The sequence below is a fragment of the Dromaius novaehollandiae genome, chromosome 11 (genome assembly GCF_036370855.1).
Source record: "Dromaius novaehollandiae isolate bDroNov1 chromosome 11, bDroNov1.hap1, whole genome shotgun sequence".
In the NCBI taxonomy this organism is placed as follows: Eukaryota; Metazoa; Chordata; class Aves; order Casuariiformes; family Dromaiidae; genus Dromaius; species Dromaius novaehollandiae.
Genome location: NC_088108.1, coordinates 23,769,284 through 23,779,929, shown reverse-complemented (window position 1 = coordinate 23,779,929; position 10,646 = coordinate 23,769,284). Strand labels below are relative to the sequence as shown.

Sequence of the window (10,646 nt, the reverse complement as noted above, 5' to 3'; positions counted from 1 at the left end):
CTGCCTGGGGGCAGACGGAGCTGCTGGCGTGCAGGAGGAGACTCAGCGGCTCGTGATGCTCCTGCAGCAGCGCTGGCTTCTGCTGCAGGGCCTCACCGGCCAGGAGATCAAAGCCGGCGCTGCCTCGGATTACCATCTCCCGAGAGCCACCCGGCTCGGGCAGGTCCTGACCCTCCTGCTTTCCGTGGCAGTGGCTTAAGCGCGAGCTGCTCGGTAGCTGGCGTGAGGCCACCTGCATCCGATAATCCCGCCAGCCCCAAGCTGTAGCAGGTGGCCGGCTTGCTAATCGGGCAGGCTTAATTGTCTCCTTGCCCTGCCTCTGCAGGTCTGGTGGGAGGACCTGCTGCCAGGTGGGTGCTGTGCTCCTGCTTCCTTTTCTTTGTGGTGCTGCAGCTGGTGACCTGACTCCCGCTCCTGCTCCTCAGCCCATGGTGCAGCCCGCCAAGCTGTGGTTCTTGGTGCAGCCTGTTCCTGAGCTGATGACATGCTGTGATGGAGCTTGTGCTTCTCTGTTACCATCGTGATCTCCCCAGGGGTGCTTGTGTCTGAGTGGTGTATCCTTGCTGCTGCATTCATGATGGCAAAGAGCTTGTGAGGGGGGCCAAGGAGGTCAGGGTGGGTTTGCTGGTGCAGTGCTGGCAATGGGATGGAGAGGCTGGTGGTGCACTGGGCATGTGTGCAGCACCTGCAGGTGCCCAAGGGCTGGATCAGGGCCCTGATTTGGTCAGCATGGCCTATGGCTATACCCTTTTGGAGGTGCACGGGCCACACTAGCACTTGCACATGAAGCTAGTGGTGGCTCCAGCAGTGGAGGAGATGGCTGGGAAGAGGACTCATTTCTTGGGCTTTGACAGTGACCGGCCAGGTGAGCTGGCGTACTGCTTTTGTGGGGTGGAAGGTGAGAGACCCACCTCATCTACCAGCACTGCGATGCCAGCCCTGCTGCATCTGGCTCTGGGATACATGGCAAAGTGTGGGACCCTGTACACCACAGGTGGGAGAGGAAGGTGATTGGGGTCTTCTCAGGACACCAGTGGCTGGGGAGCAGCATGACTATAACGTTGCTGTTCACCAGACTGCTTTAAAGTTTGCTCAGATTTGTTACTGGATCAAAGGGGACTATAAAACTGTCAGAATGAATGAGAACTAGAGCCTTCCTCTGCCCCTCCTCAGGGCAGAAAAGCTTTGCGAGAGTGGTGTGCCCGAACAAGCGTGGCTGAGGGCTGTGAGGAGGAGCAGGGTGCGACCGGTGAGTGAGGAGGAGGGAGAGGATGCCAGCACCATTTCCCGGCAAACTTCTACACTGCTAAACTTTATTCTGCTTTCTAGCATGGAGGAACGTGGTCTGCAGATCAAAAGGGATACAGAGGAGAAAGACCCACTAGAGACAAAGTCCTCATCCCCTGGAAAGGATGAAGGGTTTAAGCCTCCTTGGTGGTGCTAGTGTGAGCTCAGCATCAGGGTTCCTTGCAAAAAGAGCTTGGCTGCCAGCCAGGAAGAGTGGCCTCTGCTTGCAGCCCGTTGCTGCTAACGACTTGGGGAGGCAGCCACATGCTTGCTGCTAAGCTGCTCTGGATTCCTCTTGGGTCTCATCAGGACTCCAGGTTTGTTGGCTGCGTTGCCCAGCTTGGCACTGCCTCTGCTTTGAGGACAAAGGGTTTTCTCTTCTACCAGGACCTTTGTGTGCTGATGAAAGGTGCCTGAAAGGCCGCCCTGGAGCCCGAGTCCAGCGGGCACAGACTGTGCCACAGCAAGGCGCCTGGCCAGGGCGGGAGGGGTTGCTCCAGGATGCAGGCAGTCACTGCTGCCTGATCATGCCTGGGGCAAGGACACCTCTTCTGACTGATACGGGGTGGTGGGCTGTGGGTACCTGCAGCACAGGCCCAGACCTGGGAGCTCCCACCAGCTTGTAAACTTTCTCATCAAGTTCTGGTTGTTTGGGATTGTATTCTAGCGGGAAGGGACTTTGGCATTTAACGCAGCTGTAGTATTTGAGATGGATCCTTTCAGGTTAATGTACGTATTTGAATAAAAGGTAACACAAATATCTCTCTGCAAAGGTCATGTATGAAAGGGAATGGTGCATAGCTCGCCAGCCCTGGTTTGGGACTTGCTGAAGGAGATACCCTTTCCCCAAACTGAAGAGAGTGGAACAGGGAGACCTCTGTGTAAAGCTGAAATCTTAGTTAGCTTTTACAGAGACAGCAGCACGCTGATGCCTTCTCCAATAATAAAACAGTCCAGGCAGCCATTCAGACTGAACAGACTTCTGCATGTTCTGCCACGTACGTAGGACTGAGATGTCCAACAGGCCATGCCAGGCTCTTCCAGGAGCAAGCTGAAGGCTTGACTTGTGTACCCTTACTCTAGGGACTCTTCTGCTAATCCAACAGTCTAATGGCAGATATCCCTCCCCGTCTTCCTCACATTTTCCCTCTTCCTTGCTATGTTTGCCGAAGTTTTATTCTCTGTAACTCATGTCCTTCACAAAGCACCTCACGCTGGTGCTGCTTTGCCAGGCTGGACGGATGACTGCTTATGTTTTTCCCTCTTAAGTCAACTTCCTGCTCCTTCTTGCTGCATCGCAGGGACAGTCTGTACCACAGGTTTGTCAGCTTGTGTCATTTCTTAGATCTGCTGAAGGCTTAACATGCAGCTCCTTCAAAACCTGTGACAACTGTACAGATGCAGCAACCTGACTTGCATAAACAAGCAGGTAGGAGACATTTCAAAAAATTAAATGCAATCCCTCCACCCCTTGCTCCAGTTGTCAATGTCAAGACTCCAGGGTAACTTGAGTGTGGAAGTAATTTAAATTGTATGCCTGGTCTATATATGGGTGTGCAACAGGACAGACTGCATTATCTTGGGTAAGATAATGCAAGAGAAATTGTGATTATAGGTTATTGGGCTGGGAGCAGCTGCCACTATTTGCATGACACAAAACCAATTTACAGTTGGAGTTTCACTTGTGCAATGGAATTGCCTGACCTGAGAGGTGCTCGGGGGCAGATCAGGAAGGGTTTTCAGTTCCTCTGTGGTCCCTGTTCAGACCCTAGGCACGAGTAAGAGGTCAGCTGTGCTCTTTATGCCTCTCACAAAAGGGGACGAAAGCTTGCTATAAACACAGGGTAAGGGAGTTTTGGGTTTCTTCATCTCTTACGTGCACACTGGGCCTTTGTATTGCTTTCTACATTTCTTGGATTCAAGAACTAACTACACAGAGGATAGAGAAAGACTTCCTAGAATCTCCTGGTGTGAAACATAAGGACTTGCCTTATTTAGAGCAGCTGTATACTTTTTATGAGGAACTTCCTTCTGATTTCAGCCAGCAGCTATTGCAAAGCATAATGGAAGTGAAAGAAAAGCCAGTACCAAAAGGGAGGCCAAGAGAAAGACAGCAAGACTCATTTGTGTTCCTTTTTAGTGTTTTTCTGTTCGCAACTTTAAAATGCCAACAGGGCACGCTCCCCAGCTTCTGTCATACAGCTAACTTTTTGATGCACAAACTGCAGCAAGTACAGGACTCACTGTTTATTTAAAAAATTGAAACAAATTTTAACAAAATCACGCCGAACAGTGAGGATCTGAAAAGCCAGGCAGCACTGGGGTCATCACAAAGAGAAAGGCTCGGCAGGCCTGACCGAGCCAAGGGCTAGATGTGCAGACAAGCACCTCCAAGCGGACAGTAAGACCTTGTCAACCTTCTCTCATCTAAACAGCAATACTGTTTTTTGAGCAGACGGAGATTGTAAATTGGAGATCTGAAACTCTGGTGCATCTCTGGAAGGTGCCCGGGCACCCGGAGGGCTTTGATGTGGGTAAACGTCCCAGAAGTTCCATTTGAGAGCGACCACGGCTGCGGCAACAGCCTGGAGGAAGCCACCTGCTTAGCTGCAACGTGAAGAGTGTGCCGTGGCACAAGGTCAGTGTGACGTGCTGCATTTCTTCTTGCCCAGAGTCCTGCAGAGCTGTCCGTTTCTTCCCTTGTTGCCCTGTATCAGCACAGAACATCCTCTCTAGCCCAGAAGGAAGGGGGAATGAACACATGTATATCCACAGTCTAAGGAGAGTCACCTTTTGCTGGAACTTGTATCTCACTCCCTACCCCAATCCAAAATGCAAGAACAGGGCTAGCTCTGGAAGGACTGCGCCCTCTACGAGCTAGCACCCACGAGGCAATTAATAGATTGCGGGCTGATGATTTGCCTTCTGCATCTGAATGATCTTGCCAAAGCCGCCTCTTCCCACATCGTAGTCTGTCCGGTACTCATCTCGCACCTGGGGCACAGCAATAACACACACGTTAGTACCCTGTACTATCTCCAGATAGATTTCAGAATCATCATCCCTTCCCTGCTCCATTGGTGGGGAACTGAAATTTGGGTTACAAGCACCTTGACTTGTTTGAAATCTCTTTAAAGGATCCACCAAAAAGTTGCTGGTGGTAGTGAGAATGACAAACAAGGCTGTAACAGATGGCTAAGGTCTTTTTAAACGAGAAACAAAGAAGATCCAAAAATATTCTAATTAAACTTTGCAGTCGGCTTTCTGAATCATCAGAAACACTTACCCCCCACCTCACCCTCCAGGAAGTCTGCAGAGGAACCTCACCTTCTCGCTTGGGCATGCTGCTGGGTTATGAGATTGGCCTGGCAGCTATACTGCCCCCCCCTTTCAAATTCTGTATCACTTTAAGAGTACTAGCTCAGGAATAAGGCCAATTCTGTTTGCATAGCCAGAAAGACTGGAGTCCCAGCCAGAAACTGCCTTAAGCTCTACTTCGTGCTCTAAACACCAGGGCAGCTCAGTTACCAAAACAACCTGGGAGTGGCTAAAATTCCTTATTTGGTCTTAATAGTCTGCACTTTATCTTGATTAAGACAAAACTGGCAAAGCAGCACCCAATTTTAAGAAAACTAGACTCAAGGACTGAACTAGCAATCTCTTTACCTGTCCTCCAGTCTTTCCTCTCCCATACTGTCGCCCTTCCTTAAATCCTGCATCCCAGTCAGTTCGAATGATGCGGTCATCTAGTCGAGTGCCATTGATAAATCGCATTGCATGTTCAGCATCTGCTCTTGTGTAGTATCTGAAACATACTGTAAGGAAATCTAAACATGCTGTTTTGTTGGCTGCAGGAAAAAAAAAGAAAAGAGAGAACTACTGTATTTGAGAAACAGAGGAATCCTGCCTTCCAGCCGAAAACACTGCACTCTTCTATGGGATCAGAAACTGCATTCATATAAATGTAAGTTGAAAACAGCTTCGACTCCTTCCTAAGATGCTGCACTTTAATGTTAGTACCTGCACAGACAAGAAGTAGCTTTGGATCACTTATTTCAGAAGCAGATGAAACAAAAAAGCTTTGCTACAGGCAAGAAATCTGTAAAATACCTTTTTATATTACATGAAACTTGACTGAATGTGAACAAGATCAGCAGGCCTCACAGGAGAACTCTGCAGAGACAGCTCACAGTACAACTTGCACAAGCCTGTACTCTGTGCTTGGGAATAGCGCCATGGATTATTCTACTAGTTCATTCAGGTGTGAAGTTAAGGTGAGAAGATGAACATGTGTGCTTAACTTTGGCCACACAAGAGGTCAGACTGGTGATTTCTTCTTGGGCCCTAAAATCTGCTAAAGAAATTAATGAATTAAAGGTGCTCTCTGCCACTTCCAAAAAATATGGAAGTGACAGCACTTTTCACTTACAGTGCTGCAGTAAGACCTGTCTCTGAATGAGGATGGAAGGGAGAAAAAGCACAGAGGATGGAAGAAATGTGCTTGACAGGGAGAAGCTGAGTTTTGCTCCCTTCCAAGTTTCCCACAGCAGTGCCGCTAAGCTTGCTAGCCGGCGAGGGACTCGGGGTAGCACCCAGGAGCCGGCCGGCGGCCGCAGGGGACCAGGAAGGATACTCTACGAAGCAGAAGCCGCAGGGAGTTTTCTTGATCTTGTCCAGCCCCATGACGATCCTCTTGACGTCCCCGCACTTGGAGAAGAGCTCCTGGATCTGCTCCTCGGTGGTGTAGAAGGACAGGTTGCCCACGTACAGCGTGGAGGAAATCTTCAGGGACTTCTCCTGCAGCTGCCTGCTGCCCTGAGGGCAGAGCCCGGCACACGGCGCCGTGAGCCACCCCTGCCCCGGGGGGCGCCGCCGCACACCCGTGCTGCGCCACCCGCCGCCCCTCAGGCCCGGTGCCCCCCCCCGCTCCGCGCCTCAGGCCCCGCCGCCCCTCCCCCCCCGCGCCTCAGGCCCCGCCGCGCGCGCGCTCTCCGGTGCCGCACCCGGAAGTGCTGGTCGCGGTACTGGCTGATCTCGCAGTAGGAGTCGCTGTTGAGCCCGCTCAGCGTGGTGTGCAGCAGCCCCGACATCTCGCCCGCGCCCGGCAGGGCCCTGCTCCCGGGATCCTTCCAGAACCGGCGCGGCGCCCACCGGGCGGCAGGCGGGCGGGCGGGCCGGCCGCCGCGCGCTGCCTCATTGGCCCCGGCGCCTGTCACTCGGAGCGGGGAGGCGGGGCGGCCGCGCCGGGCAGCCAATCGCTGGGGCGCTGGGCTCCGCGCTGCGGCAGCGGCGGCGACAGCAGCAGCGTGAGGGGGGCAGCGCGCATGTGCGGCGGCGCCGCCTCAGCGGGGGCGGGCGGAGATGGCGGCGGCGGCGCGCGCCGTGGCAGGTAGCGGCCGCGGCGGGGGGCCCGGTTCGGCCCGGCTGCGGCCCGCGGCCCCACGCCCGCCTCTCCGCCTGTCTTGCAGGGCTGGTCCGCGAGCTGCTGCGGGAGGAGGCGCCGTCGCGCATCGCCGCCGCCACCGAGGAGCTCTTCGAGGCGGCGGGCAGCGTCGCGGCGGGGGAGGGCAGCGCGGCCGAGGTAGCGCCGCGCCGCCGCCTCACGGCGGGACGGAAAGTCCCCGGCTCCGCCGATGGCGTCACCTGGAGGAGGGCGGGTTGTCCCGCGGGGGAGGCGTGCGGCCTGCTGCGGGGCGCCGCCGGCCCCGCCGTGATGTCATGTCAGCGCGTTTCCATCTTCCGGCGGTGCCGGCGCGTCGTCTTTAATAAAACCCCGTCTTAGGCGTCTGTAACATCGTTACGGGTCAAAACTGCTCCATCCCCTCCTGCTTGCGGCTTCCCGTGCCGTTAGCAGGCACCTGAGGGAGAAAAACTCAAGTGTGTCATGTTACTTGCTTGGTAAAATCAATACCTAACATTTCAGGTGTTTATTTTATTTTCTTACATTTGAACAGTGATTAATTCACTTTTATAACGCTTTGAATTTTAGATTTTTTTTCCCCTTCTATGTAGTCCTTGTGCAGGAGTACTTACGAATAAAGTAGTAAACTTCTACTTTAAGAGAAAGTTCTACTTTGATGGAAACTTTGTCCGAAAGAGTTATGGTGAGGAATGTATGAATCTGGAATAAAAACAAGAGCAGCTGAGGTTTTGCCCAGCCTGGTGCTCTAAAATTGTATGTTGAAGGGAAATTTCATTGTGATTATCCTATATGACAGGAAGTCCTAAATTTGTGACAAGGAGCAAGGTAGGCTGGCAAGTGTCACAACAGAAAATATTTTCTGTGCTGTCTGCAAAGAAATACATTGGCATAACACTAGTATCCTTCGGTTCTTCCTGTTGGACTAAATGATTAAGAAAGGAGAAATCATTCTTTTGCAGTTTGTTCTCTTCAGTAAAAGGAGCCATAAAATTTCCGTGTGATTCTTGTATGAAGCCCAAAGTTCCTCGTTAAGCAAGATCATATTTTTATGTTTGATTTGGATTTTATGATATGAAGTGATGGAAAAAACTGATTTGGGCTTGTTCGAGGAGCTTACTGCCTTCATGTAAGACTCCATCATCTTTTTAACATTAATATCTAGTCACTAGCCTTTGTTCTTTGCTAGTATCAGAATTTTCCCTATGTAGGTATTTACCATAACTAAACTACTTAATTTTCTTTTTGATAGGCAAAAGAGGTACTATCAATGTTTGCAAACTTGATACAATTCTTACAGCTCATTTTTGATCCCTTCTAATTTGTCAACATCTGTTTAAAGTGTACATACTGTATTCTGAAAGCTGGCACTGAATCAGCTCTGTCTTGGACAGCGATATACTATTGCACAATTTTTGTATGTGTGTTTGTGAGAACACTTCATTCCAGATGGATAGGGCAAGTCAGGTCATATTGTGATAAGTTTGGAAAAGGATTAGGCAGAAACATATGTTAGAACATTTGAATGACATGTCGGATAAGTGGAATTTGTTTAGGAACATATTTTAATGAAACCAAACAAAGGATTCGGGATGTTTCTGAAGTCCACCACTTCACTTGCAGAATTCCTTGTGCACAATTTCAAATTAGAGCTGAAGGCACTGATGGATGACGTGACATGTATGTAGGTACTGCTAACTGTCTTAGGATTGATTAGTTCTTTTTAGTTTCAGGTCACATCTGCCTTTGATTTACAATCATCTTCTTTCTTACCTTGCTTCATCGTAGAAATGCTCTCAAATATTTACATATGAAATAGTCCTTTCTAAGACTAAAAAGTGTATCTTATGAAATATGCTTATGAAAAGAATATGTGATTCCTGCCAACTGCTTGTAAGTTTTCTGAAATGACTGATCCGTTGAAAAGAATGTTCCATACTTTTAGGTCAAGAAAGCCCATGTGGCCTATTCGGCAAACCTGTTTTTAGGTTACTGTCCCAGATCTCTCTGTGGAGACAGTCGGATCATGTAATAGTTTCACAGTAATCTCACACCTTTGAGTCCACTGTGAAGGGAAGTTACATGAACATGCGCATGGGTCATTAACATGATATACATGAAAGATGGTTCTTTTTCCAGTAGTACATTTCAATGTGATCCAAAGCGAGGAGAAAATTAAATCTAATGGAATTCTCCCTCTCAGGTCGAGGAGACTGCAATAAACCTGTGGAATTGGGCTGTGACCAAACACACAGCTTCTGTCATCAGTGATGAGCAAAGAGCTAAATGTATGTATGTGTTCTGTATCTTCCTAAACGTTTTCATTTGCTGTAGCGTGAAAAGGAAAAACTCTGCTGACAGATGCATATATAATGCTGTAGATTTGTTTGGATCTTTGCAGATAAGATGTAGACAGAGAAAATTGTACGGATGGGCTTATATAAACAGCTCAGGAAGGATCATCCTGGTGTAATAATGATCTCATGACACAGAATCAGTGTAGGAATTCTTATCACTCCCCATTTTTGTGCCAAAGCATCAATAAAAACATGCTGTGACCAAAGGAAGCTGTAATTTGCCTTCCAATGCTATTTTTAATCTGAAATTTTATGGAAATGACATTGATGTAAATTTTAGACTGTAAGTCACTTAATTGATGTAAAGTAAGACAGTTACTGTAAAGAAACAATCTCATCAATGATTACATACAGAAAAACTTTAAATCCTTTTTTTCCTACCCTGCTTTAGCCCAGCACACGGCTGATGGCTTTGCCTAGAACCAGGAGAATGCTTGGGGGAAAGCGGAAGGGAGCTTTTGATCTTTTTCCTCATCCTGTTCTTTATGTAGATCTGCAGGATTATAATATCTGGCCTACATTTTTGTCTTGAGGGATTGTTGTTGAAATTATGTATAATTTGCACGGAAAAAATGATGTTAGGTAAAGGGAAAAGGGTAAGTTTACACAAAATAAGTAATAATTGTTGTAGAGCGTAATGTTCTCAGATTTTATATCACAGCTGAAGGGCCAGGGAGAGGCTATTTTGAATACATTAAATGGTGCCTTTTCTATCGCTGATGTATAATGAAGGCCTGAAAATATTTTTGCTTTTTACTTTGAAAATGTAAAATTATTAATCTTGATTTCCCTATTTTGCTGCAGGGTATTTTGAGGCTCTCAAGATGTGTTACTGTCAGCACCTGCAATGTAATTAAGTTTTTGAATACCATGTCTTCAACTTAAACTCTCTCTCAAGTGTTTATTAGGAATTTTGAAGAGAATATCTTTTTTTTTCCCCCCTGTGATGCCTAAAAAGCAGTTTAAGCAGCTTGGCTAAAATTCACTGACTGCTTTGATTGCTGAAGCTTTCAAATTTTTTATCTTTTGTGATTTAGAATTTCTAAGCAGCAAACAGTCTTTCAGATAAGGTAGGGCTTGACTTTCTTAAGAAAAAACAACTACAGAGTAAAGGGAGCTTACGAATGTATGCACTGTTCTCTTGCAGTGAGATTTGTTGCTTGTAGGCTGGTGTGCCTATGTGAAGGCAGTGATCCTCCAGAAGGAACTATTCGAAGACAAATTTTGGTAAGAGTAACTTATGTCAGGTGAGCAAGGGAAGTACAGTGGATCACCAAAGGAAATCTTCAAAACCTCTTGGATTTGTTTAGGAAAGTGAGTGAAATATGTCTATAATTCAGAGGGATATCCATGCTGAAGGTGGGCCCATACTATCACAGGGATACTCTGCTGAGCCAGTGCAGTTATGAATTTGCCAACAGTATATTTTGCAGCACGTCTTTGTAATATGGTGCAATAAAATATTACAAGAGCATCGAATTCATCTATTTCAGTATCATATAGTGTTATCTATCTTGTAGGATATTGCAAGTCTTATGCTGCGTCTGAATGCTCAGGCCTTGGTTCAAATGTGAGGGGCATGT

The 10,646-nt window shown here is 48.2% G+C and overlaps 2 protein-coding genes and 1 pseudogene across 8 annotated transcripts in view; 2 read left to right on the top strand and 1 right to left on the bottom strand.

Moving 5' to 3' along the window:
• The first annotated feature begins 55 nt into the window (after nucleotides 1-55).
• On the top strand, nucleotides 56-1,150 carry LOC112989715 (serine protease 23-like; annotated as a pseudogene).
• A 2,369-nt stretch (nucleotides 1,151-3,519) lies between these two features.
• LOC112989714 (nuclear cap-binding protein subunit 2) lies at nucleotides 3,520-6,492 on the bottom strand. Its single transcript, XM_064518388.1, has 4 exons — nucleotides 6,291-6,492; nucleotides 5,921-6,102; nucleotides 4,954-5,092; nucleotides 3,520-4,281 (listed from the first exon to the last, which is right to left on the bottom strand). Exons 1-4 carry the CDS (start codon nucleotides 6,375-6,377, stop codon nucleotides 4,183-4,185), a joined length of 507 nt encoding a protein of 168 aa, XP_064374458.1. The 5' UTR covers nucleotides 6,378-6,492; the 3' UTR covers nucleotides 3,520-4,182.
• A 76-nt stretch (nucleotides 6,493-6,568) lies between these two features.
• TEX11 (testis expressed 11) overlaps nucleotides 6,569-10,646 on the top strand; it is a 40,961-nt gene continuing 36,883 nt past the window's right edge. For 5 of the 7 annotated variants that reach the window (XR_010391089.1, XM_064518385.1, XM_064518386.1 and 2 more), the window contains exons 1-5: nucleotides 6,569-6,676; nucleotides 6,756-6,868; nucleotides 8,910-8,994; nucleotides 9,868-9,912; nucleotides 10,211-10,290. Coding sequence is in view for 6 of the 7 variants with exons in the window: in XM_064518385.1 (XP_064374455.1) it covers nucleotides 6,649-6,676; nucleotides 6,756-6,868; nucleotides 8,910-8,994; nucleotides 9,868-9,912; nucleotides 10,211-10,290 (351 nt within the window). In the remaining variant the exon portion in view is untranslated. The other 2 variants (XM_064518383.1, XM_064518387.1) reach the window with 2 other exon arrangements.

Coding starts and splice junctions, on each gene's coding strand:
- LOC112989714 (XM_064518388.1), bottom strand. CDS start 6,377: ATGTCGGGGCTGCTGCACACCACGCTGAGCGGGCTCAACAGCGACTCC. Junction 5,093..5,920: donor TGCGGCTTCTGCTTCGTAGA/GTATCCTTCCTG, acceptor AGTATGTTTCAG/ATACTACACAAGAGCAGATG. Junction 4,282..4,953: donor GAGGAAAGACTGGAGGACAG/GTAAAGAGATTG, acceptor GCTGTGCCCCAG/GTGCGAGATGAGTACCGGAC.